Source organism: Melanerpes formicivorus, unplaced genomic scaffold (genome assembly GCF_026170545.1).
Source record: "Melanerpes formicivorus ecotype bairdi unplaced genomic scaffold, bMelFor1.0.p_v2 SCAF_4, whole genome shotgun sequence".
NCBI classification, from domain to species: Eukaryota; Metazoa; Chordata; class Aves; order Piciformes; family Picidae; genus Melanerpes; species Melanerpes formicivorus.
Window position 1 is genome coordinate 23,712,868 of NW_027142356.1, and position 27,098 is coordinate 23,739,965.

Below are 27,098 nucleotides of genomic sequence, written 5' to 3' on the forward strand. Positions count from 1 at the left end.
CTCTGAAGCAAGTAGGCAAGGTCTCAAAGCATGAGGGCTTCTAGCAGTACTGCCTGCCAACTGTTTTGTCTTGGTGCTTGGGGTCTCAGCCTCATCTCACATAGGAAGCACACAACCTCCTCTGCAAACTCATCTGTGCTGCAGATGCACTAGTCAGCAACTGTGACCAGCTTGTGGGAATCTATCCTCCATGGCAATAGCAGGCACTGGCAGAGAGCTGCCCTGCCACCTTTCTTGCGTGCATGGACCACTGGGAGCCAGAGCACAGGAAATGGGGCTGGCAGTCCGTCTGGAGGCAGCACAAGTCAAGAAACACCCCATTCCCCACCTAGCAGTACTACCAAGATGCACAGGTCTGTGGTTGTCTTCCAACAATTGCTCCTCAGCACTGTCCCTATGGCATGTAGATTCCAAACTTTGTTCCCAATTAGCTACCACAAGGGAAGGTACCAAGAAAGCATTGTTTCTGTTTATGTGAGAGCGAGAAGCCACCTACCAAATCTCAAGGTAGCTGAAAATGCTACAAAACTACTGTTGGCCTCTGATTTGCTGGGTGGCAAGGCACCAGTACCAATATCAGTCTGAAGTGCTCCAACTTAAGGGAAAACGTTTTGATTAGGTTAACATCCCAAACTGTGCAGCTCTTGTTCCAATATTTGTACCAGTGCTTGTCACTAGACTGAAACTAAACATGCAAAATGGATCTAACCTTGGTTTATGTGGGTTAGTTGGATGTTTGGCTACTTCTTGAGTGCCACTGAGTACCCAGCCCAGGCACTGTAGGCCACTTACTCCACATATAATGTCCCCCTTGCTAGCACAGCTTGGATTTTTCATGGGCAGGCCCTGTTTCCTTCAGTGCTGTCCTGCAGAACTACCCCAAATTATCCTCTATGTCCATGCTTGGAAACTGAGTCATCTCTTCATCTTATCTCTGAAAAACATGCCAAGCTCCTTCAGGCAGGTTCTCCAGCTGTTTCATCACTCCACTGGCTCATGTGAGACCACATGGAGCAAGCCAGGGCCAGACTTTCCAGGGCAATGTGTCCAGGATGGTTTGCAGAAATGGACCCAAGAGTCAGACATAAGAAAGCCAGTGTATATATATAAAAAAAATAAATCCCCGACAGATGGAATTGGAGCCATCCCACATTCTTTCAGCAGGCAGAGACGTGCATGGCCTCTTCCCTGAGGGGATCACGGGAAATTCATTGCAAATGGGTGCCCAGCCAGGGAAGTATCCCCTCCCATCAGCAGCAAGCATAGCCAGACTGAAAAAAAAAAAAAATAAAAAATCCAGGTGAGAAGCCTGGAAAAGATTCCCAGAAAGTGTATGAAGTGTCAAAAAAACCCGGGGAATTAAAATTCTTCTGAGAGAGCAGGTTGGATCTGGAGGTGAATCAAGGCTGGAGGAAAGCACTCATTAATTTCTCCCCGTTTTGAAGGTGAAGAGGGGTAGCTCAGCTACTGACATCATGTCTCAGCTAAGCTGACACGGGGCTCTCTCCATATGTCCCAGACTTATCCCTTCTCCAAGGACGGCAGAACTGGTGCCAGGAACAAGGCAGCTCATCTCTGCTTCACACTGGGGTGGAAGTGTAAAAGCAGCCCACAACCTCTTGGAAAATCAAGTTTTTCTGAGTTGCAGCATGGCCTCTCTGCCAAGCTAAGTGGCTGCTATGTGTCTGGATGGAGGGAAAGTGGCTGGAGGGAGTCAGGCCAACTCCTTTCTCTGCATCACATCCATTAGAGGAGCATGTTCGCAGTGCACACAGCACTATGCACTTCTAATTCAGGCACCATCAGCAACAAGACCCTCCCAGACCTAGCCCTCACTTCCCCCAAGGCCTTGGATGTGAATTGGGGGTTTTCCATTTCATTAACTTTACAAGGGGTAATTCCCAGCATGTAGCATCATCCTCATGAACAGACCTATCCTGGGCTCTCTTGCCCTTTCACAATCAACAGCCCGTGGGGCTGCACCACTGGACAGGAAAGCCATGCTGTATTAGTATCTAATGAAAGTAATAGGCAGCTGATATTGAATTGCCCACAGTGGAAAATACAGCTGAAACGCTGAATTGCCCCCAGCAGAAAATACAGCGGAAACACAGAAACAGGCAGTAATTCTTGTTTTTAAAGTGAAAAGCAAAATGGATGTCAAAAAATCACAAAAGATGTGAATTTGAAAGCTTCTCCTGCTTCTCCTTTGCAAAGGAGCATTGCATGAATTGCTCTTGCTCCCCAAGAGAAGCAGCCACTCTGGAGAGCAGTTATGTTCCCAGGCACAAAAGCTCTGATGCTTGAAGTGAGTGGGGATCAGTGGATTGTCCCACGGGGGGAGGAATCAACTGAAGTACACCAAGTTCATTAGAAACATGCACACACACAGTTTATTAGTCCACAGACTTACCATACAAAAAACAAAATCCCCCCAAAGAGGAGGAGGTTCCCAGTTTTGCCTGCTCGCAAATCAGCAGTGTGGAGGGTACCAAATGTGTGATGCCCTTGAAGTGTGGAGCAGGAGCTGGATGTGCATTTCCAGCTGAGATTCAAGCCTCTCACGTATAAAGGGGCTGTGCACCTTTCACTGCAGAAACCGGGAGCCCTCAGCTGCCTCCGAGACACAGCCAAGATCAGAGCAGCTGCAGCAGTTTTAGTGTGTGTGAGAGGGAGGCTGGCTCAGCAGATGCTAGGTACTGGCAGCACAGCCAGTCCTCCAGTTCAATGCTCCGCTCTGTGTCCACAGCCCTCTCTGCAAACTTCATCATGAGCAGGGCACGCTTCATGTCCACCCAGTTCTGAAGCACCCGGCAGAGGGCTTCCTCATGGCTGAAGGGCTGCTCAGTGAGGTCTTTCCGGGGCCCCCAAAGGAGACACTGCAGCATCCTCTTGGCCTCAGTGATCCGCACACGTTTGATGGGATCTGCTTCCAGTAGCAGGTGGGCCAGCTGCTGGAGCCCCCGGGAGTAGATGGACAGGCTGGGCAGAGCAGGGAGGTCCTCAGGGCTGTACTCCCGCTCCTTGAGATGAACCTTCTCCTCAAAGGGGTTGGGCTGGTGCAGCAGCTCATAGATGAGAATACCAGTCTGAAACTCATCAAATTTCTTGTACTGAGAAGCTGATACAATCTCTGGAGCCAGCCGGGCCTGGCTCTTCTTCAGTTTGGAGTCTCCATTTCCTGGCTTCTGTTTGGCTTTCAAAAAATTGCTGATGATGAGGCGGGGTAAGTGTTTGTCATCTTTGGCTTTCACACAGATCATGGGGGGCTTGCAGGGAACAAGCAAGAGGTTCTCCAGGCACAGGTCACGATGGATGATGCCATGCTCTTTGAGGTGCTCCAGGCCATTGCAGAGTTGGAGGAGCAAGAAGCAAACACGACGTTCATACAGCTCAGGCTTGGCTTGGTGCAGTGTCACCGAGTCCCTCACAAAATCGGCAGTGGTCTGGCTCGGCACCTCCCGGGTAATGACCACCACACAGTCATGCTCACTGGCAGCGCGGGTAGGGTGGAGGCTGTCTCCGGGCATGCTTTTCCCCACATTTGAGGCCAGCAGCATGCTGGAGGGGACAGAGGCCACAAAATGGCCACAGTCCTGCTGGATGTTGAAGTGGACTGGCACTGCAGGACTGCTATATGACGCAGCCACCTTGGACTCTTGGGTTTTACAAATCTGTGAGGAGAGACCAAAGGAAAAGTCTCATCAGTTAGTGACAGAGACAGGGCAGAGACCAGAACTTCAGAGGTGAGTTCCTAAGTTGAGATTTGCAGATGCTATGGAAGAAATGAGTAGAAGGAGAATGTGCATTGGTCCCTTTAGTACTCTGTTTCCTGGCTTGAGGATCTTTCTTGTCCTGTAACACCCCCTCCTGATCAGCCAGATGTCTGGGTCACATTTCTGTGCACGCATCCTTTGCCAGGATATGCCCAGCATTTACAGAAAAGGAGGAGGGTAGTCCTCCCATAAGTAACTTCTGCAGATTTTGATTCATTCCTAACAGAAGGACCTAGCTTTTAGATTGCAGATGTAATTGATGACTCCCTTGTAACCCAGGAGACATTCTGTAGAGGGAAAAACAAAGCCTGTGGCAGAAAGACATGCTGCCTCCATCCTTGAAGATGGTTAACCCTTACCTAGATGAAGTTTCACATGACATGATGTGGTTGCAAACATGGCCACGTTTGGAGTGCGGAGTGGATCTCCAGCACTTCCTTCCCACCCAATCCTTTCCTGGTCCTAAGTCCTGGAGTCACTTTCATATCCTCCTCAATCACTCTACTTTCTTGTGTCGGCAGCTACTCTCAACCCCCTGATCAATGGCTAATCAACAAGCTTAGAAGAAGTAAGAAGCCAGCAATAAGCTGTAGATATCAACATAGGGAATAAACAGGAGAAAGCAGGAGCTAACAACAGGCTTAGAAATAAATGAGAGTGCAGCAAACTCAAGGGACATTTTATGATCTGGATTCTCTTAAACTCACATGACTTTCATCTTCATTGTTCTGGATTTTAGCTTTACAACTGCATTAAAAACTAAATAAACTCAAACCCAGGTTTATTATAGGAGTATCCATTAGCTCATAGGGCCTTCTGGCATTTCTATTACATACTTTTTTTCCTTTTTTTTTTCTTTTATCTAGCAATGTATTTAGATCTCACCCACAGGAATCAGCAACAGGCTGAAACTCAGCATAAAAGGTTTCAAACCCTGGAGCATGCCACTGCCAGCCACAGCATGCGTGCAAAATCGGACAAGAAATCAATTTTGCCTCCGAGTTAAAATAAGTGCAAGAATAGAGAGACGCTGGAGAAGTGGGCTGCTTTTGTATTCCTCTAGCAAGGGTCTGAATCTAGGCATTTGCAGGTAATCCACTCAGATGAGACAATACTGTGGAGATGGGGCATTTCAAATCCCTATTGTCCTCTCTTTTCTAAACAAAAATACCCTGCTGTGGCTGCATGCTTATTTTGTGGAAAGGCAAGCTTTGGAGAGCTAGGCAGACTGCAGATTAACACAGCGGGTTGCAGAAAGACACAGAAGGTCCCGAAAGGCAGAGGAGGCCTTCCAACCCTGTGCCAAACAAGCCTGCTTGTTCCTCCCCACCATAGGGAAGATGTGCAACGCTTAGGAAAAGTTGAGGAACTCCTGTGAAAGAGGAGTCTCAGCAAGAATAACTGCAACTTTCCTGGCCTTAGTGACTTTGGCTGCACCAAAGACGCCCTCCACACAGCAAGCTCCAAGTAAGAGCCTGGGTCTGGCTTAGTCACGCATCTTTAAGTGAAGAAAGAAGCCAAGGTGTGGACCATATCTTGGCTTAATTCCTCTAATGCCATTTTATATACCCCTGGCTCCTTCTAACAGCCCAAACTCTGGCTCCTACTCTTTAGCAGGCTCCTTGACTCAAGTCAAATCCCCTGCCCACTTTGAGCTCTTCAAGTCTAATTTTAACTCTTGATCTCTTTCATGTCAGAAAATCTGTACCAGAAGTGGCAGCTAGGAATCAGCCAGTTGTGAAGTTTCACAATGATTCTCCACTTAGCTGCCAAAAGGAAGGAGTAAGCATGCACATAGGTAAACAGATACATAACTTCACTTTACACTGGCACAGAACATAGCCCTGGTGGAGTGGGTTTGGCTTTGTTAAGGCACTCTGCAGCATACCAAGGGCACAGAGTAAGCCCACATCACACGCAGGGACACAAGTGCAGTCCCGTTAAGAGTTTGAAACATCCTGTTTCTGCCTTGGCAAGAATTCATGCACTACAGCCATAAAGCTAAGCCTCTGAACCCCACCTAACACGGCAGGCAAAGGTGTGTGCATGCCACAGGGAACCGCAGACTGAACAGGAGCACACCAGTTCACCACACAGCTCTCAGGTTTCAGGAGCAAAGTTGCAGTGGATTTAGATATAACCCACAAAGAGAAGATGCAGCTCTGAGTGAGTGGGGCTATTGGTACAAGATGTCATCCAGCTCCATTCTGGTTATTTACAGCCCCCCTGTTGAGTAGTCTGTACCTCCTTTAGAATATGAGCTGGCATTAAAACTATCACTTCACTAAAATATCCCCTTGGGGTTCATGAGGTGGAAACGATTCAGCAGAGGGTTTTGGAGGGTTGTTTTTTCCTTGCTTAATGCATCTCTGACAGTGCTTTCTTGGGAATCATTTTAGATTTTGAAAACAACCTGAAAAGTAAGCAGCAATGAGATGCCCTTAGGGTTAAGTCAGAATAGAAAGGCTCTCTATTCAACACAAAATCCATGGGATGTCTATGGAACAGGTTGGATAAGCTCACTTATCCAGGTTTCAAAGAGCTGAACTATCACACCCCAAGTTTCCATTTCAAACATGGATTCCATGGAGTTATCAGAAAATATGTTAGACCTGACCTTACACAGCATGTCTAGGTCAGCCTCACATTGTTTAACTGAGATCTGCAATATCTTAATGCCTGTAGCTTCAAGATCATATAAGCACTCACATGGTTTCTGGGTCAGGCCTTCCACTTAAAAGGCAGACAGAAGCAAAAATGCTGTCTTTTGAACAGCCTTTCATCAGCTTGTGCCACCAGGGGCGAATGCCTCTGAGTTTACAACACAGTATTTGCACAAAGACTTTTTAGAGAGAAACTCATTGAGTTTCACACCCTACTAGTCTGCAGCAATAAGCATCTGACTGGCATTTGTTACAACAAAAACTGCTTCCCTAAATTAACCTTTTCAAGTGGTAGAGGAAAAGTGGCAAGCTTCACCTGTGAGAAAGACAAGCTGAGAAAACAGGCCATTCTGTGCTGACAGTGCTTCTCAGAGGTATACCACTAAGTCTGCTTCCCACACTTTAATGCAAATCTGTACACCAGAAAGGGTGTAAAAGAACCTTAAACTTTCAGTCCCAGCTCAACTCTAGACCCCCATGCAGCTTTGGACCCTGCAACTCTGCCTCATCCTCCCAACTTGAAGATAAGCCTGGCTACTTCCCAGGCGTGGGCTTACCTTTACAGCATAGGTGGTAGAAGGGTCCTTGGAGCAGGTGGCACAGTAATATATTGCATCTCCTGAATCACAGCAGGGCTTGTTACATGCCAGCTTGAACAGTGACCAGTTGTTCTCGCTGAAGCGCAGCTCGTTCTTCTGCTCCCTCATGAAGCAGTCCTCACATTTGGCAACCAGGCGGCGCAGAGACTCGGCGTAGAGGGCCCCCAGCTTGGCGTACACCCCCTCCTTACTGTCGATGTTGCTCAGGAGGTTGTGGAGTTGGAGGCTAGAGCCTGATGACACCTGGCTGGACACACTGAGCTGCGAGGAGGAAAGGTTCTGGAGGTTTCTGCTGGGGGCACAAGCCCCTGTGCTCTTACCAGTGGCTGAGGCCCAGTAGCCATTTCCCTTGGAGCCTTTCTCCAAGGACTCAGAAGAAGAAAAGACGCTGGGACAGCCCCCCAGGCTGGCCGGGTGGATGAAGGGAGGCTCCTCTCGGAGGCAGACATTGCTCTCAGAGTGGCTGACATTCAGCCTGGGGCTGGCAGTATCAGCTGATCTGCCGGAAGACACCTGTCCTCCAAAAAAGCCATCTGGGGAGGACACAGTTCTGCACACTGTCTTCTTCTGAGGCAGAGGGGGAGGGCAGCTGGGAGCAGAGGAGGGACTGTCATCACCAGAGTCAGGAAGGAAAGGGACAGAGGGAAAGACTTGGCTCTCAGATGGAGGGGGCGAGTGGTTTGGCTCAGATGAATGCCCTAGGAGACAACAACACATAAGAGGATGCCATGAGTGGCCCTTGCAGGCTGGGAGCGCAGGTCCCTCTCTATGTCCCTGCCACCCCCTCAGGGTTACAGTTACATCAGAACCCTCTGCATGGTACACACCTATTCACAACTGAAGGGGTTAGGGATTTCATACCATCTAATACAGCAGGCTTGCAAAGCAGGCTGCAACCAGCCTTCTAGAAAAATGCCTCCCACCCCCCAAAACCTATGAACTGCATACACAGTGTGAAAGGCTAGTAGAGGGTAAATATTTAAACTGTGATTTCATCCATGGGGAGGTGAGAATGAAGCACTAGGGACAGGACAACTCAAACACAGCCTGTTTCACCTGGGAGCTGCCACCCAGTGCTTCAGCAGCAGAGCGTGATAAGGAGTGACTCACTCTACACAGCTCCAGACCTCTGACTGTACCAGAGCAGCCCATGAAGTGTATTGAACCTGTCGCTTTGTCTCGCACTTGGTAAGGATTACTGGGCCAGACCTCAAATTTTGTCAATTTCCATCCTTCTGAAAAAATCTGGCCTCCCCACTGCTGCCTGTCCCCACTACAAACCCTAAACTTCAAGCAGCTCCACATGAAATCAACACATAGATTGGGTTGGAATGGCTGGCTCCTTCTGGGCAGCTATAGCAGCTGTTCTCCTACTCTAGCCATACTGGAGACAGGCAACACAGGTGAATGTCATGGAGGAGGGGGAAGGGGTAACAAAAAAGAAAAAAGATTAGTTGAGGTTGAAATAGAGAGCAGTAATTTCAGGTCATGGAGACATAACGAATGAGGAGTGAAGGGGTCTGCAGGGAAAAGTAAAAGCTGCAACAATTATTTCAAAGAATTTTCTACACCACTTGAATGATAGGCAGGACCCTCGATAAACTTGACCTCTGCTAACACCTTGCATGCAAGTGTAAACCTTGAAAGGTGCTTGGTGGGCTTTTACTACAAGCAAGCTCAACAGGTACTGGGAACTATTTCTTTCCGTGAACCCAGCTTCCAAAGCTGCCATCAATCCTTTTTGCAAGGCTGCTGGCGAGGGCTCAGTGGCCAGCAGGCACTTCCTCACCATAGCATTCTGCTTGTTCCACAGGAACACCCTGGGGGCAGTTTCATGTCAGCCTGCAGCAGGCACTTGTCTCTGTCACAGCCCTAGTGACTCACCAGCTCTGACGCAAAACTTCCAAGGGCAGGGGCTTGAGCTCCCAACCTGTTGTGGCATGTCACCTGCAGGCTCAAAGACACACCACTTGTGCCAGAACAGCAATCGCTGTTAGCTGCTCACCACCTGAGACTGAACAAAGTGAAGGCAGGTCCCCTAGTTGTCAGCTACCACAGTGGATGCTGACATGCTCTGTCCCTGTCCCTCCTAACCAGAGTTTGGTACCAAGACAAAAATAGAAATGGGTAGATTCAGATTGGATGTTAGGAAGAAGTTCTTCACCATAAGGGTGGTGAGACACTAGAACAGATTGCCCAGGGAGATGGTGAAAGCCTCATCCCTGGAGGTTTTTAAGGCCAGGCTGGATGTGGCTGTGAGCAACCTGATCTAGTGTGAGGTGTCCCTGCCCATGGCAGGGAGGTTGGAACTAGATGATCCCTAAGGTCCCTTCCAACCCTAACAATTCTATGATTCTATGACATCAGTTTTCATTTGTCCTCCTTCAGTGCCAGTGCTGCCTGTATGTCCCTATTGCAATACACTCCATCCCTAACCACAGCATCGAAAGACACCCCATGAATAAGCAGCATCAATTTCAGCTTCTGTAGAAGTTGAGCCTCCTATGCAAGATGGTTTCAGCACTCTATTGCTCAACACATGCTCAGAAACTGCTCTGTAGGAAATATTGTGAAGTAGTGCACATCTCTTTTGCCCCAGTTTTTGGGTGCTGAGCTATCACCTATTGGGCCCTTGCTCCAGGTGTTTCCCTGCATTATATACCCAGCTGCTGAGCGATTGACTGTTCTCCAGTTTCAGCTGTTCTGCAGCTGTGCAGTTAGCTCTGAAGCCAATGGCTCAACAGAGATGCATGTCCCAAAGCCTTAATTAAAACCCAGACATCTGTGTCACACCCTGCTAGGTCCACAGGAAAGATTCCTTCTGTTAAAACCCTGTCAAAATCCACAGGCAGGGATTGTTCAGCGTGGCATTGCCTGCCACTTCCAGTTCAAGGTGCTTTAACAGAGGACACAGCCAAGAGACATTCCTCATCATGCAGCCCCAAAGCAATGCAGCAGAGTCACCTCTGCCAGAACACACAACTGAATCCCTGTTTTGAGACAAGATTTACTTGACAGAACAAATGTCAGCACTGGAAGTTTTGGCAACCAGTCCACACACCTAGTCCACTACTGCCAAACTGCTCTTAGCATTTTTAAATGTGCTCCTGAGCTCTGCCCCAAGCACAAGGTAATGAATTAAACCTTTTCACAACTTTCCTAACAGTGCTCTGCACCTTCAGCTTACAGTCCTTCTGGATGTCAGGGACTTAAAAGCTCCTCCTCACTTCATATTTTAACATCTGACAGCACAGCCAACTAATCTGAGCTCACCTCATTCAGTGACTTGACTGTATAGCTTCTTCCTTGCGTGAGCAAGAAGAAATACATTCATGATACTAATTTAAAACCTCGTCATTCCTGAGATGAGTTGAAACAATTGCTTCTGTTAGTGGAGGCACAGAAATTCCCTCATCCCATATGATTTGTGACAGCAAATTGCTTCTGTGCTCAGCACGTAAAGATCCAACTTATGCAAGTTTTTCTTCCCTGTCTACAATTTCGTGGCATGGTCTCACTCTCAGACTCCAAGGTAGAGGTGGAAAAATGGAGTTTCCAGAGCTCTGGCTCTTAATTTTATTGCTGCACATTGTTGCTCTTGGAAAGACAGAACTTCCACTACACAAAGGTTGCTTTTGCAAAAGAAACACTTTCTGAGCTGCTGAACATGTTAGTGCATGTCTAAGTTACGCACTGGTGAAAAATAGTGACTTCATAGTAAGTATTTTTTAATCTCAGTTAAACGAGTGCAGGCAGAATTTTTTTCCCCCCCTCAAGAATTAACTGGGAATGCAAAGATAAAGAAAGATCACCTCCAGCACGAGACTCCTTCTGGTACTGCTCAAATCTATGGAGGACTTTCTATGTCAAGGTACCTGTGACCTCACACAGTGTATGAAGCACATGCAGGATAAGGACAATTGCTTTCAGGTGGAGGTTTCATCCAGACAAAAGGAGAGCTGCAGGATGAATGATTTTGGCACTTGCCAAATGGAATAGAAAAAAGCCCATGATGTTGGCCTGACTCTGCCACATTCCATCTTAAGTGCATCAAGAGGCAGAATAAAGATGAAGGGTTGCTAGGGGAGCTAGGCGATTGGGCCCTTGTGATCCCTGCTCTGAAAATGCTGCCCCAGCAGAAAGGGCAGTGCTACCTCTCCCACTCCCAGTGGTCACTTACTGCCATCACTGCCGGTCTGTGTGTCTGAGTCAAGGCTGTCACTGGAGCCAGCTGTGAAGCTGACATGGGCACTCCTGAAAGGTGGGCTGAGGCTCTCAGCAGAGCTGTTGCTGACCCTCTCCAACTCAGTGTTATTTGGGTTCATTTTCAGAGCGTTCCTAAAGAGAATGAAAAAGAAGAGTCAGAAGACAGACAGCAAAGGATACATTGCATGCACTTGTCCATGGAAACTCAAGCCAAGAGCAGCCTTAGCTAGATCCCTGCCCATCCATGGAGACACTGTGCACCCTTCTACCATGCCATAGCACCTCATTCCTGCGAGCTTTTCCTCTTTCTGTGGCACATGGGGATTGTGTCTCACTGACACTGAGAAGGTTACAGGCTTGCAGCCCCCATGCCAGCCCCTCGTGCCAAACTAACTGAGCTTGTGCAGAGAGAGAACCACTGAGCCAACAGCATACAGCCCCAGTATATGCCTCCTTTGCTTAGCACATGTCGGGTCCTGGAACACATCCCATCTTGGCCATCATCACTGGGAAAGGGGGACCCACCAGTGTTTGCCTTCAGTAATTTTCTCAAGGGAAGGGAGTGGCATCACCCTTCCCATTTTACAGAAAGACAGGGTGAGGCTAGGTATCAGATCCCAATTCCGTCACAGAAGAAGAATAAGAAGAGTCAATCCATAGTGGCTGTCGGCTCCCCAGGGCATCACAGTAACCACTGACTCTCTCCAAAAGAAGCAGCACTTCTGCAGAAAACAAGCATCTGCCAAACTCAGGACCTACCCTGCAGCTTCTAATGTAATCTTACAGTTTTCCTTGCAGCTTCCATCTAAACATATCAATAAATAAACAAACCATAAACTGGGCTTAGAACCTGCCAAGTCACAGTTTAAGTGATTGGTTTTAGGCAAGCAGGACTTTTTCCTAAGATAAAGAATTTCCCCTGCATTTTCTTCATTTTTCCCTCCCCTGAAAACAACAGAAACTGATTAAATCAGGCAGCACACCAGAGCACAAACACTGCTAGCTTTGCTCCAGTTCAGACTCACTATTGGCCAGCAAACGAAGGTTATCAGTGTACATTTTTTAAGTAAAACTGCCAATCTGCTGATAAAATTCAACATGTTGCTGATTAAGAATGTAAAAAGGTTTGTGGCAAACTTGCAAAAAAAAGAAAAAGGACTTGCACCAGCTATCTTGCTGGAAGGTCTCCATCGTTTCCTAATCAGACGGCTGAATGGCTACTGAGAAAGACAAACAAAAGACATGCACGAGCGTTTTCTTGTGGCACCCTGGTCACACACAGAGGATCCCTTCTCTTCCAAAACTCCCAAGTACAGCAGATGCTATGAGCAATTTTTATGTAAAGATTGAGAAATGTTTTGTTCCCCATTCAGACAAAGCACTTACGCTCATGTCCACACTACCACATGGAGAGCAGAGTGTATGAGAAGCCCGGAAGAAACTTCTGCCAGACTTCCTCATTTGCCTGAGCAGCCTCGATCTAAAAATACTCAGGGGCAGATGAAAATAAGGCTCTAAAAACCACTTTACGTATAACTCATCAGAGTCATTGGTCTTGTACCAGTGATGAATATACCACGGCAAGCCCCTTGGAGACGATGTATAAAACTTCACAATACACCACACAGGTCACAGTTAAGAAATAAGAGTGAGAGAGAGAGACACACACATAGAGGTTTTTAGCTCGGTTACGATTAATGCTGTTGAAAGCAACCAACTGGACTTGAATCCTTTAAAAATCATTATAAAGATAGATCTTCATCCTATAACTTTCTCAGACATTAAAATTTTAGTAATTTGGGGGGGGTGGGGTGTGGGAAATCTACGTGGTGCACACCGATGAAGGTAACCTAACCTGTCGAGAATCAAGGAAGCATTTGAATCCACAAGAAAAGAAGAAGATTTTGCAAGAGAGCCACTCTCAATCCGCACAGCCGAGAGGTTCCCTAATATATTCCTCACCCCCCCCCCCCAACCTCCCCCAAGAAATGCTGGTGCATTTCTGTTGCATTTCTGTCTTCTTCCCATCACTTAAACACAAATCTGCAGAGCTGCCTTACCATTCCCGCACTCAGAGAGAGATGGGACTTTGCTCGGAGAGGTCCAAGGTCCACCGCACGCAGCCACACCTATTCCTCCAAGCAACAGCGCTGGCTGCTGCCTTTGCTGAGCTGAGCATGGCGGTGAAGTCAGATGCACAGAGCGCCTCGTTTCCTCTCCGCACCGCTGTGACTTATGTAAAATGCAGTTCCTGAGCCGGCACACCGAAATAGAAATTGTTTGCCGCTTAAGCGACATCCTGCCCTTGTTTCAGATGCTACAATCGGGTAGGCTAATATTGCCTGGAAAGATCTCTGCTTTACATCTCACTCTTTTCCTATGAGCTGCTTGAAGCTCCGGCTGCAGCCTGTACAGATTAAAATACCACCCACTCTACCAAAGAAATACTGAAAACACTTGCTAGGGTCAAACTCTCCCATTTCAGTAAAATTCCACCCCAAGAGCTGAACAGCTTGTGCCTGCGACAGGCTGTGGGATCCTGATTTATAGCTAACCTGAGCTTCTCCTGCTCTGCTAGCATTTCTTCTACCATGTGTGACTGCAGGGGTACAGGTGGCTCTTCTCTGTCTTGCCTTTTTCACCAAAGGACATTAGAAACAGTGCCAGAAACAGGTCACAAGAGTCAGCTCTCTCAATCTAATAACCTAAAAAGACAGGATTTCCAGGTCTCCAAATTATTCTGGTGGTTCTAAATACACTTCGATTACTCAACATCCTCTGTGCAACATGCCAGTATACTCAAGCAGCCCTTCCTGTTCACTATGGCCCAGTTTTCCCATCCTAAACAATTTTATCCAACTGGCTTTCCACATGCTTCCCACAGTCCTGCCTAAAACAAGTCAAAGCTGCAAACAGTGGTTTTGTTAAAAAACAAACAAACAAACAAACAAACACAAACCACAGTATGGGGTTCTAGAACACTGCAAAGAGACATGGATCATTTCCCATGCCCTGTATTGCAACTCCAGCCAGGGCATGCTTCATCTTCCCTGTGTTTCCTTTTGAGCAGTAGCCACATGTTTAATTTCACATTTCTTAACAGACTGGGGTCCCAGCTGGGGCTGCTGCAGGACCCCAGCATCACTGATTGTGTGCTTTTGCACTTCTCAAAGAATGGAAGCAGGCAGCAAAGCATGATGCTGAACCACGGCAGACACATGTGCCTTGGGACATCAGCTCAGGGATCCCTCCAGTTCCAGGCATGCCCTTGGCTTGGATTTCCTGACTGAGATTTGACATGCAGATCTGGTTACCTTCCAAAAGTGCAAGGGGCAGGGAGGTTTTGAGAGGGGGGAAAAGGCCACTCAGACATTAGAGCTGCAAGCTTGCTCCTTTCCAGCAGTAATCATACACACAGCCTGATGGCAGCAGCAGAGGATGCTGGATGGCATTTCTGCCCTGTGTAGAGACCTGATTACAAGGAACACCCACTCTGCAGCCCTGTCGTGGGGGTTTCCCAGCCTTGCCATACCAGCAGACTGGGATTGCCTCTTCTCAGCACAGATGACAGGACTTGAACAGATAACACAGATGCTGAACTTTACAAATCATGCAACAGGGGAATGAAGCAGAGGAGAGCAGAAAATACACGCAAACCAAACTGTGCTCCAGCAGAAGTCTGGTGATATTGTCAACCCTCTCCCAGAATAAAATACTGGAACTAATGCACAGAAGCCAGGCTGCATTACAGTATCAAACACAACACATGGCTGGATATAATTGTTACACAAGAGGAAGCACTGTTGTACCATATGCTTGTCCATTATGAAACATGAATAATTATATCTTCCTCCTTCCTGCACTACTGTTTCTTCCATCATCTTTCCCTGGATGCACAGGGCAGTTAAAAATCAGCTTACAGGAGCTTACAACATTTGAGGCTTGGATTTGTACTTCTGCTACCAGCTGGCAATAGTGAAGATATCAAAACCAAGGTGAAGGAAAGAGAGGATTTTGAAACAGTCCTAGCTTTGTCCAGAGGACTACACTGCTCTTCCCTGTACCCAAAGGCTTTACATAGTGCAGGTTAAGTTGAAACAAAGGTTTGGAGTCCAGGCATGCAAGGGGAAATTTGGATGGAATACAGAAATAAGGTGATAGATGGGTCAAGAAAGAAATTTCTGTATGCTCCAACCAAAAAAACCCCAAAACAACCAACCAACAAACAAACAAACAAAAAACACCAAAAAAAACCAAACCACCAAAAAGCAAATTACTCTCATTTTAAAAGAAACAAGCTCTCTGAAAAGATTGGCTGATAAATCACAACCTTTTAAAATGATTCACTGGCAGAAGCAGCATGAGAACTTCCTGATTAGATTCAGACAAAAGAACACAGGGGAAATCCAAAAGGTGTATTCCCTCCCTGTCCTGAGGCATGATTCTCTCTCCTGCTTGAACCATATCTTTCCTTCCTTGCTTTATTTATGCATTTAATCATTAATTACATATTTAAATAGACTCCATCCAGAGATATTTATTTATTAATTAGTATTATTTTAATAATAATAATAGCCTGGTTTGTCTAAACCAAGCAGCAAGTCCCTTCTGCTATCCGTAGTCACAGAGAAGAGGGTCAAAATGTGTGACCCTTGCAATTTCTGATTGTATTTGTAATTGCCAGAGCAGCTCCATGCAGCCAGGCTGCTTTTGTCACCAGGGTACACCCTGACACTGAACTGCAAAGAGAAACAGGTGTCTTGGGAATGGTAAGAAACAGGGAATGTTCTGTCTCAGGTGCAACACTGCTCTGTCACAGGCTGAATCCTGGCAAGAAACATCTAGCACAGTCCCACTAGCAAGCATCACCTTCCTAGTGTGGAGCAAACCTGGCTCTTTTCCTGCTGATCCAGTTCCCAACATTGTCTTATTTTGTAATGCTCTTGTTTTCTGTTCCCTCTAGCAACAAGCGGTGGCAGCAGTGCCATAGTGTGCAATCCTGGTAACCTTGTTTCATTTGTCCTGGCTGTTTTCAGCAGTGCAGGATGTGCCATGCCTCACACCCTTGTTACCTGAAGCAAGACTCTTCAGTGAATTTCAAAAGCTATCTACAGCACTACCGTTGGAAGGCAGCATTTATTATGGTGAAAACAGCTCAAGAGCCAACAGCTCAAGATGCAAAACAGCAAAACTGTTTCCTGTCTTTAAGAGGCACATGAAATAAATTCACTACCAAGGCTTTGCAGGCTAGAAGGAACCATGAGGATCATTCAACCTGACCCTCTGCATCAGAGACATAAATTTCATCAAAGATTCATTCCTTGTGCCAAGAAACTGAAGGCCATGCTAGAGCATTTCATACCGAAATCATTATTGTGCATACCAAGTACTGGGGATCCTAGATCCTCTGGTGATCCCTTTCCTTAGCCAACTGCCTTCACAGTATCACAGTATTGCTTAGGTTGGAAAGGACCTCGAGGATCATCGACTCCAACCTATCAACACAGACCCCATGCCTAGACCATGGCACCAAGTGCCACATCCAATCTCCCCTTGAACACCTCCAGGGTCGATGACTCCACCACCTCCCTGGGCAACCCGTTCCAATGACGAATGACTCGCTTGGTGAAGAACTTCCTCCTCACCTCGAGTCTAAACCTCCCCTGGCGCAGCTTGAGACTGTGTCCCCTTGTTCTGGTGCTGGTTGCCTGGGAGAAGAGGTCAACCCCTTCCTGCCTACAACCACCTTTCAGGTAGTTGTAGAGGGCAATCAGGTCACCCCTGAGCCTCCTCTTCTCCAGGCTAAACAATCCCAGCTCCCTCAGCCTCTCCTCATAGGGCTGTGTTCAAGGCCTCTCACCAGCCTTGTTGCCCTTCTCTGGACACGCTCAAGTGTTTCGATGTCTTTCTTAAACTGAGGGACCCAGAACTGGACACAGTACTCAAGGTGTGGCCTAACCAAAGCAGAGTACAGGGGCACTATGACCTCCCTGCTCCTGCTGGCCACACTATTCCTAACGCAGGCCAGGATGCTATTGGCCCTCCTGGCCACCTGGGCACACTGTTGGCTCATATCCAGGTGGCTGTCGATCTGCACACCCAGGTCCCTCTCTGTTTGGGAGCTCTCCAGCCACTCTGACCCCAGCCTGTAGCTCTGCATGGGATTGCCATAGCCAAAGTGCAGCACTCGGCACTTGGACTTGTTGAATGACATCCCATTGGACTCTGCCCATCTGACCAGTCGGTCGAGGTCCCTCTGCAGAGCCTTTCTACCCTCTAACTGACTAACATCTGCCCCCAACTTTGTGTCATCTGCAAACTTGCTGATGACTGACTCTACCCCTTCATCCAGATCATTGATGAAGGCCTTCCCAGCCTTTGGAATGAGACCAGCCACCATCTTCCTGTTTGAATGTATTTCCTCTTGTAATTAAACTTATTTTCCATTCCATTTCAGACCAAGAAAGCCTTAAATATCTATAATCTTTCAAACAAGTTTTCTTTAACATAAGCAGATCAGCTTAATGAGGAAAGGCAAACAGTCAGGCTTCATTTTCCAGCATAAAATCAAATACCTAGCTGCAGCTTAAAGTCCAGAAGGAAAAAAGGTGGTTACATGCCTTTTCTTTTTGGAGCTGAAATGGACCCTGATTTGTTAAGCACCACAGCCACATCTACACTGTTTTCATTTCTGTCCATTGATCAAAGGAACCTTTGCAGCTGTGCCAGCAGAAAGTGTCTTGGGCTGAGGTGCTCTGTCTCTGCAAGGGACCACGTAAACTTAACAGAAGTATTGGTGGTTCTTCCATTACAGATAAGCACATGCCCACAGACTGCCCAAGCCTATGAGAGTATGGATGTGTCTCAGAGTCACCTTGTGTGCAAGACCTCCTCCCATGCATTTGGCTGCACCCCAGAAGGACCAGAGGATATGCTGCTTCAGCACCAGGTCAGTCATGGTGTGGACCGAATCTGCAAGTAATGACTGCCCAGGGTAACAGTCTTGCTATGGTGATTTTAACCAGTTGTGCATGTAGCCATTCCTCCCACCACCCAGCACAGGTAACAATACCTTAGTTTCTGCACTGACACAGTCAGAGAAGCCACACTTGAGATGAAAACAAGCACAAACAAAGCAACCAGCTGGGTTTGCATGGCTTGAGAAACCTGCTATCTGATCAAATTGCTCTTCAGGCCAGCTGTGCAGAAGTTTGGTAGCTGGAGGGAGGGCTATGCTCTTTCAGTAAGGCCCCCAGGGCTCAGCTGCAGGCATCAAGGCATTTAGGAGACAAATACATGTAGCACAACACGTAGCCTACAGCTATAGGAGGTAAAAGCAATGGCAACACCTATCTCAACCACCTGGCAGGATTTATGTCTCTGCTGGAGATCCTGGTCACAGATGCTATGTGTTCCCTGACCTCTGTTTCCCTGATCACTTTTGCACAGACTTTCTAGCACAGATGCTTTCAGGATGACTCAGAAGTAACTGTTATAGTTGGAACAGCCCAATCACACCAGAATGAAACAGCCCCTCCAAGGAGCAGAAAATTTTCCACACCCCTATGGTCAGATCATCATAACTCCACGTGGAGGGCAACAGTAGGGTATATGTCTTGCTTGGAGCACAGCTGGTCCAAGTTACCCAGCCAAGGAGACACCTTGACACATAAAGGAGTCTTCTGTTCCACTCCCATCTCTCATGAAAGCAGCAAGGAGAGTCCAAAGCACTGCCAGGAAAGCATCCTTACCTCCAGTACAGACAGAGGGCTCTGCACATCTGCTCCTCCATGAGAGGAAGGTGGTCCTAGCACTTGCAAGTGGAAGATGCTGCTGGGATATATATTGCTGAGTTTGAGTGCCATCACCATTCTTGGCCTGCCCTGTAACCTATGCTCCACAGAGGAAGGAACTAGGTTCTAGAGGTTGAACAGGCAATTTGGTATTTCCTACATTATCACAGCATCATACCACCTCTTCTGGGCCTCGACGGCATCTCTTGTGGCAAATACAACCCCAAGCCAGAGGCCAAGCGGAGACACCAAATGACAGCGGCCATGAAAGTTCAGAGTCATATCTAAAGCGCTTTGTACTGGTTTTTATTTTTAAGGTAATAAAGCTCATCCTTTACCTTCCTCTGACGCCACCAGACATGCAGCATCATAGCAGGAAGCCTCATACCAAGGAGAACTAAAGCCTTTTGTTCATCTCTTCCCTTTCCTTGAGAAACCTAACTTGTTTACAACTTGGTTAATTTAAAGCACTTGTTCTCTGGGTTGGCCAGCCCTAAAAACATTCAAAGTTCAATGTAAGAACAAAACAGAGGGTGGGCCAATTCAACCATGGTCTCAACCCAGAGGTCACTAAGCTTGACCACGGACCCCAAGGGCAAGATATTCTCCTAATATCCACCCCTTCTTCTCTCAACTTTTAAATCATGGAGTTGGAGTCAAATCTGTTGTGCAATGCACAGTTCCAGAAAACAAAACTGACAAATAATGAAGCAAATACTGGACACTCATAGAATGCAAAACATCTCCCTCCCCAGTACACTTAGACAGCCTAGTCCATTACTTGCAAGGAAAGGAAATCAAATTTTCTTCCTCCATTTTCTCTCTCCATTTTTGGTGACACACACAGCTGCAGATACTGAATGCACACAAAGTATCGGAAGCCTGCTTTTTTGGTTGCTTAGTAGAGCTACTTCCTTCCCAGATGGACAGCACTCCCTCATTCACATTTGTCTTCTAAGGCCTGCTGCTGCCCTGCCTCCAAACCTGACTTCCAGAAGAGAGGGTTGGGGAAGGCTGCCTGAAGCCATGCTGTTCCCATATATCATGAGTGCATGTTAGGCAAGTACCAATTACTTGCTTGCAGGCAAGAAGTCCTCGCTGGGAAATTGCACCTTCAAGAATTAACCTTGAAAGCAAAAAGATATTAGAGCCAAACTGAAAGTGAGGATCTCAGAGGCAGAAGCTGCCCAGTTCCACCTACAAGAGGAGCTTGCAAACTCATTTTTTTCTATCCTATTCGACATCAAGGAACTGCACCAAGACAGAAAGAAGCTGGCCTGGGAAACACCAGCCAAGCTGGGCATGGACCTTGCTCTCACTTGAATATTGGACCCCAAGGCCATACCTTGCAGACCTGATGGGCTTTTGCAAGTATCCATGGCATTTGAACCAGCACTTGCAAAGAATTGACAGCTTTTCAGAGTAAAAAGGTTAGTTTTTCAACTGTGCAGTCACCCCCCTGAAAGTCCACCTTGGAACAAAAAAGAAAGGAAAAAAGAACGGGAAGCGCCTGAGAAAGTCAACAAATCCCATCAGCAAATGTCCCAGTTGCAAATGGTTAATAGGACCATTAACAGACAACCACACACAGACTCACAAGGCTGTACCTGGACTGCTTCTTTGGCGGTGGTGGTGGTGCTGCAAACACCACACCATTACTCTTATCTTTAGGGTAATCAAAGGAGAAAGATGATGATTTGCTGATCCCAGTTTGGCTCTCCACCATCGGGCTATCATCCACAAGGTCAACACCAGCTCTTCCATTCTCAGCTCCCAGTGCCCATGTGTGGGTTGAGGGTTCCTGTTCTTCCTCCTGCTCCTCCTCCTCCTCCTCTATCCGGCACTGCTTTGTCCATGTTGGAGTATAGTATTTCTGCCTCCTGTCATAGGATGTACTTGCCAGGCCCCTGTTGGTCTCATCCACAGAGACCCCATTGATATGAGTGCATGGAGAAGGAGATGCCCCAAAGGCTCCTGTATCAGTATAGCTCCTTGGCAGCTGAATGCCAGCTCTGTCATGGTTGTTGTCATCACCAAACCTTGCCTGGGAGATTACTGAGTGCACATGGTTCCCCTCACTGCCTGGTTGGCTGTTTTTTGACATCTTTGGAGGAATGGCAGGACTCTCAGTAACTGAGGTCTTGGTGGGAGCTGCCAGAGGAAATATTGGGCTATTTTCACTTCCAGGTGCTTGAAAAATCTCTCCAGGCTCAACAGTAGGTGCTGAAGTCCCAAAATCAGGGTGGGAAGTGGGGCTGATACATGGCCACTGAACTCCTACAGCTGAGTCAGGGCTGCTGAGGAATATTGTCTTGTGATCATCTTCAGTGTGTGCTGTCATTACAGTTATCTTTGCTGCCACCTGGCCAGTGGAGTCCTGGTATTCCTTCTCAATGCCCAAAGCCCAGCTGCCATCTGTCCTTATCCCATCAGCTTGCTCCTTGCCAGTGCCACAGGCCAGTTTCTCTACTTTTGCCTGTCCACTGACAGCCTTCAGCTGCACCTTCTTCCTCTTGGTGCTCTCAGCATAGATGGGATCACTACGGGCTGGCTCAGCAAGGCGAGGATGCTGTGGCTCCACTAGAGCCTGCTGAGGGGCGCTCAAAGCCTCAGGCTGGGAGTCTCTGGTGACAGAGGGCTCTCCAGAGAGAGACAAATCCTCATCATGCCAGGATGAAGCAAAGGCAGCTGCCTTGCTGCTCCCCATGCTCTCAGGAAAGGCAGGAGTCTTAGTGGGGAGAGACAGTTTTTTCCTCTCTGAACAGGAAGCATAGGAGAGAGGATCACCCTGGTCTTTTGTGATGCAGAAGGCCACATTGACAGCTCTAAGTTCCTCTTCACCAAACTTGACTGCCCTGCCACTTGGCCTGGCAATCTCAGGAGCATCTTTTTGCCTCTGTCCACAGGGAGTTGGGCTCTCCTTCTTGCACCAGGCACCCTTCCCCTCTGCGTGATGTGGCTCCCATGCGACAGGGCACTGGCTGTGGCAGTCTGTGATTGAACAGTACTCACCCCCTTCACTTTCAAAATCAGAGGACAGGTGACTGAAGTCACCCTCCAAGGGCAGCACTACTCCCTCTCTGGCTTGGGAAGAAGGCTTTCTGCTGGAGTTCACAGTGTTTCTGTCTCCCAAGGAAGATGGATTAGGGGAGGAGGCCCAGTGTGTCAGGGCAAACTTGTCTTTGGCTCTGTCCTCCTGCTTGCCCACCTCACCCAGAAGCACCAGGCTGTGGATGGAGACATTTCTCTCCACTTGATTCTCTAGGCTGCGCAGACCCACCATGGAGTAGCTAGGAGGACAGCAAGACAAGCAGTCACTGGACGGGCTGTGAAGGTAGGGCTTTCTCACACCACCATTCCCAAAACTGTCAAGGCAGATCCGCTGCGCATCTCCCGATTTCAGAAGGAGCTGCTTGCCAGAAACCATGCCCCAGCTGACCTGCAGGGGCCAAAGAGACAAGTACACTGTCAGGATGTGCATATGCAAAATTACATTTTAAAAGGGAAAGGAAAAAAGCCCAGACCTGCAGAACAGTCCTCTGGCATTCAACGTCTGTTTTGCTCTGTGCTCACCTCACTTGAACTGCACTTGTCCTGTTTCCTGGACCATTTGCTCTCCTTGCATTACCAGCAATGGCAATGCAAACTAACGCATTCTCCTTTCTCTTTCTATGGGTTTGCTACCAGAAACATGTCCAACTTGTCATCCTGTATGCAAATCACTGTACAATCAAATTTTCAGAGAGGGAAAGAATATTGCACCTCTCTCTGCTTATTTTTGTTTCATTTAACCTGTGACATCCTGTGTCTATGTGATCTTGGGACAGCAGCTTGGCCATGCTCAGCATGGAGAGCAGGCAGGGAAACATGTATGAAATGTCTTCATCTCAGGGAGATCTATCCTGCTTGCCAAGGGAGGAGTGAGAGAGGCAGAGGGTAACATGCACATGCAAAGCACCTCCCACCATCCCAGAGTGGCAGAATCCACTCCCATAGCGCAAAACACAGCCTGGGGCCAAATCTGCTTGTACAGATCAAACCCCACCAACAATGGCAGCCTGCACTCGTGTGCCCTTTATCCCTAGAATACAAACAAGGAAGAACAACGGGAAGCTAAAACAGAGCTGGCAAGCCCTGACTCTCCACTGGGGCAAGGGGGGAGATAGGAGCACACCTGTGCCACGTGCAAAGTGACAAGAGCTCATGGTTCACTCCACATGGCTGGGGCAGTGCTGGTATCAAATGGTCACAGAAAGAAATGAACCATTCATCTCAATGCAAACCAGTGGGCCTTGCCAGTTTGCAGGCAAGCAGCAGTGTTAGACCCAGAAGGCATTACTGCTCTGGCAAAGGCTGGAAGCCCAAGGATCTGAGTAAGGAAGGCAGGACACTTTTTTCCTCACCCATGTTAAGACCATGGATCCAGTTAGCACTGACTACAACCAGATAGGACTTCTTTTCAGTGTATCTTCCAAAAAAATAGCTTTAATCCCACATCCTCATTTAAAATCCAGAAATTCCTAAACAGTGTATTTTTCAGCAACTCTGCCCATGCCTTGTGAGCAACAGCTCACAGCTTCAGACAGGGATACTTTGAGAAGGCAATAAATGACTTAAAAACCTGAGTCAAGAACAGAAGGAAAAACAAAGGGAAGGAAACCATTTTAATAGATATTCCTAGCACTCAGGTAAGTAACAGGAAGTCATGCTTTGACTGGATTAATCATTACCTGTGACAGATCTGCGTTCATATTCACATCCGCCCACGCGTCAGAAACATCTGAATTTATCATAGTTGGCTTCACAGCGATTGTTGGCTTTGAGAAAGGGGAAGTATTTACACCTTCGTCTTCCAGTGCAGGGTTCTCAGCCTTAGTCCTAACTCCATTCGGGAGCACGCCACAAGCTCCCACGTCTAGGGCTGTTTGCAGTCGATGGGAACTCTTTGGGTTGAAGCAGTTTTTGCAGGAGCCAGGCTTCCAAACGTGTTCCACAAAGTCACTGCACGCAGACATCTTCAAATCCTCGTGGCTCAGGCCAAGAGCCCTTTGTGTCTTCCGCACTGTCCTCTGCTGCTCATTTTGCATTTGGTCGCCAGAGCCACTCTTAAAGATCAATCATCTGGTTATCTGGAAAAGCACAACGCTGTCTGATTAGTTGGTTATACACCCAAACAGGAAGATTTTTAATAAGACAGGTGATAATTACACTCACTCCGCCTCCATCACAAAGGCTTTTTGTTTACAAGGGGCTTTTTTGTTCCCCACAGCTCAGCTAAAGCCCACACAATCACTTAAAACGCTTCAACTTCTAAGCAGAGCTCTGTAACACACAAGACATCAAGCAAACAGCATTCCTATGTGATTTAATTCCCTGTTTAATGAGCATGTATAACCAGCCTCGTGCAAGGTTTAGATCAATGGTAAAGGAGAGAGGTCTTAGAAATAGCTGTTCACAGCCCCACATGCAGAGCCAGATAGGAAAAATTCCTTCTCCAAAGTGGCATCCTCTCTCTGGAAAATAAAAACGCCTGGAGATACAAGGACCAGAATCAGCAACTGTGTAACCAAGGGGACGGGCAACAACCTTCCTTCACCCAGAAGCACCACTATGATTCCTGCCGTGGTACACAAAGGCTTCTTTCCCATCCAGTGCAAGGGAGAAAGGCAATCAGCAAGGCTGGGGCTGGCACTGATTTGAGCAAGTGCCTGGCAGAAAGCTCTTATCTGGTTTGCCAGGAGCCACAAATAACAGTGTCAGCTCGCTGAAACGATTCATTGTCTGCAAGGAGAGAAAACGTTTTGCTCTTGGATTGCTTACAGACAAGGATCCTTCCCCATCTTCCTTCCCCAGGAGGAAATGCCCCAGGAACAAGACATTCCTGCATTCCTGTGCCCTCCTCCATGCACAAACCAGGTCTGACTGCACTTTGCCAGTAGCTACCTGGAGCTAACAACTTTGGAAACACTTCAGACGAGGACTCCCACAAAGCTCAGTGGATTAAGGAAGAAGAGATCAGAAAATGCAACTAGATGAGGAAAACTGCAACTAGCTGCTATGGGTGTCAGAGCACACAATTCCTCCCCATGGCTCCACAGAATACTTCTCCATATAAACAAGTTTAGGTCACCATCTCCCAGCCAGCTGACTGTAATGCAAACTGAGGCTCCTTCCCTGAGGGTCTCTGAGAGAACAGGTACCTTTACACCCCGATCTTGAGGGCACAATAGCAAAATTTACCAGCCTGATGCTTCAGCACTACCTCCACACAGGGATACTGCAACACCATCACAGCTGGGGATGTGGCTAGCTCTAAACCAGCCTGTACTTCAGTAAAGCTTCTTGCTTCTGGGCTCAGAAATACCCTGGCCAGCCTCACCCACAGTCACCCTATTGCATGGCAAAAAGAAAAATTACTAATGAGACCCTGGGTGGGACAAAGTGAGGGAAAGGGAGAACCACTGACCCACAAGTGTCATCTGAATTTAGATGCCACCTTTAGAAAGGGAGGCTTTGATCAGCTAAAGGCCTGCAGACTCCTCCTGTCTAGCAGGCTGATAAATTAGGATGTTCCATGAAAGAGCAGGCAAAAAAGGGACTATCAATGGGATTAACAAATCAGATTGGTCCATGTCTCTATCTTTTTAGGATAGAGGCTGTCTTAGACAGGTATTCCCATGGACTTCAGAAAGTCCAGCTTAACCAAAGGACAGCAAATCACTCTTTGACATACCTCAACACCTTCAAAGAGACTATTTGCAAGCATCTTTTAAAAATATTCTATTCTTTGCTTGCTTTCAGATACAGCAAGCCGTGTCCAACATCATCCAAAGTTGAACAAGTGTCCTGATGAGAGCCAGCAAAGACAAAAGAAAAACCGAAAGGAGGAAAGTAGGGATCAGAGGCAGAAAAAAAATAACATATATATATATGCACTTGATTGATCGGCGCTGCCAACGGTCTTTTAAAGATCGAGATTTCCCTGTCTGCCACGAACGCAGCCCTTGTTTCTCGCTGCCCATACCACGGGGCAGGCAGCCCCATGTCCGCACGCCGGCGGGCAGCCGGCACCCAGCCCTGCGCCGCCGGAGAAACCGGCCGGGCTCGGCCCTCTGAGCAAGCCGAAAGCCAGGAGCTGGTTGAGAGGCAGCCCCGGAGCCCCTGCGCCTTCTGGGGCACCGGCAAGGACCTGCCATAAAAGCTACCTGCTATCTATGATAGAGATGCTAGGGTGCAATACAAGGATGCTTCGACGCAAAACAAACCAAAGCCTCAAGCCGAGCAGCTCTGGCAGCCGGACCCTCCGGGACGCCCGGCGTCCACGGGGACGCATGAAAGTTTACCGGCCAGGGCCCGCCAGGGTTACCGCGGCAAGCGGCAATGCCAGTCGGGACCATTGCGCGCCCCGGGCCGTTCTCACTCGCCCTCCGCCCGCATGCTCGGCGGGCACCGACACGGCCCCGCCACCCTGGGACACCCAGCGGCCCCGCCCCGGCCCCGAGCGGCGGCAGAGTCCCTCCCAGCCCGCTCTTTCCCCGGGAGGCGGAGGGTCGGTGCCCGCTGCCGGCCCCTCTCCCCCGCTCACCAGCCTCCCGCGACAGCCAAGCTCCTCTCCGCCCGGCCACGGCCGCCGCCGCCACCGGGCGAGTGGCAACCGGGGCCCCGCGTGGGCTGGGGGCAGCGGCCGCCCCGCCCCGGCCCGCCCCCCGGCCCGCCCCCTCGGGCACGGCGTGGGCAGCAGCCCGGGAGGGGGCAGGGCCGCACCCCCTTCCCCCAGCCGCCTCTGCCTTGCACAAAGCACAGTCCCCCGCTGCCAGTGCATAGCTCCCCGCAGCGACACCCCGTAGCGACACCAGCAGCGCTCACGCTGGCATGCACCGTCTCAGGGACAGCTCCCCCGTGGTAGCGACCACGGGCACCCACACACCCCGGCAGCCCCTCACGGACCCCGTGGGGTCCTACATGCACCCCTTGCAAGGACACACCCTGAAGGCAGGCTTAAGGACTCGGCTGGAAGACTCTGTGAAACAGAGAGTTCGCTCATCCTCACCAAGAATGCCA

The 27,098-nt window shown here is 48.4% G+C and overlaps 1 protein-coding gene across 2 annotated transcripts; it reads right to left on the bottom strand.

Moving 5' to 3' along the window:
* Positions 1 to 283: 283 nt before the first annotated feature.
* PRAG1 (PEAK1 related, kinase-activating pseudokinase 1) lies at positions 284 to 26,695 on the bottom strand. 2 transcript variants are annotated; one of them, XR_010987236.1, is made up of 7 exons: positions 26,623 to 26,695; positions 23,768 to 24,166; positions 20,645 to 22,476; positions 11,219 to 11,376; positions 6,997 to 7,736; positions 2,414 to 3,674; positions 284 to 1,271 (listed from the first exon to the last, which is right to left on the bottom strand). XR_010987236.1 is itself a non-coding variant. In XM_068137309.1 (6 exons), exons 2-6 carry the CDS (start codon positions 24,122 to 24,124, stop codon positions 2,637 to 2,639), a joined length of 4,125 nt encoding a protein of 1,374 aa, XP_067993410.1. In that variant the 5' UTR covers positions 24,125 to 24,166; positions 26,623 to 26,695; the 3' UTR covers positions 2,367 to 2,636. The 2 variants fall into 2 exon arrangements, 1 of the variants encoding a protein (XP_067993410.1); XM_068137309.1 differs by lacking the exon at positions 284 to 1,271 and having other exon boundaries at positions 2,367 to 3,674.
* Between the last annotated feature and the right edge of the window lie 403 nt (positions 26,696 to 27,098).

Coding starts and splice junctions, on each gene's coding strand:
- PRAG1 (XM_068137309.1), bottom strand. CDS start 24,124: ATGCAAAATGAGCAGCAGAGGACAGTGCGGAAGACACAAAGGGCTCTT. Junction 7,737..11,218: donor ACAGACCGGCAGTGATGGCA/GTAAGTGACCAC, acceptor GTTGTCTCCTAG/GGCATTCATCTGAGCCAAAC. Junction 3,675..6,996: donor CTACCACCTATGCTGTAAAG/GTAAGCCCACGC, acceptor CTCTCCTCACAG/ATTTGTAAAACCCAAGAGTC.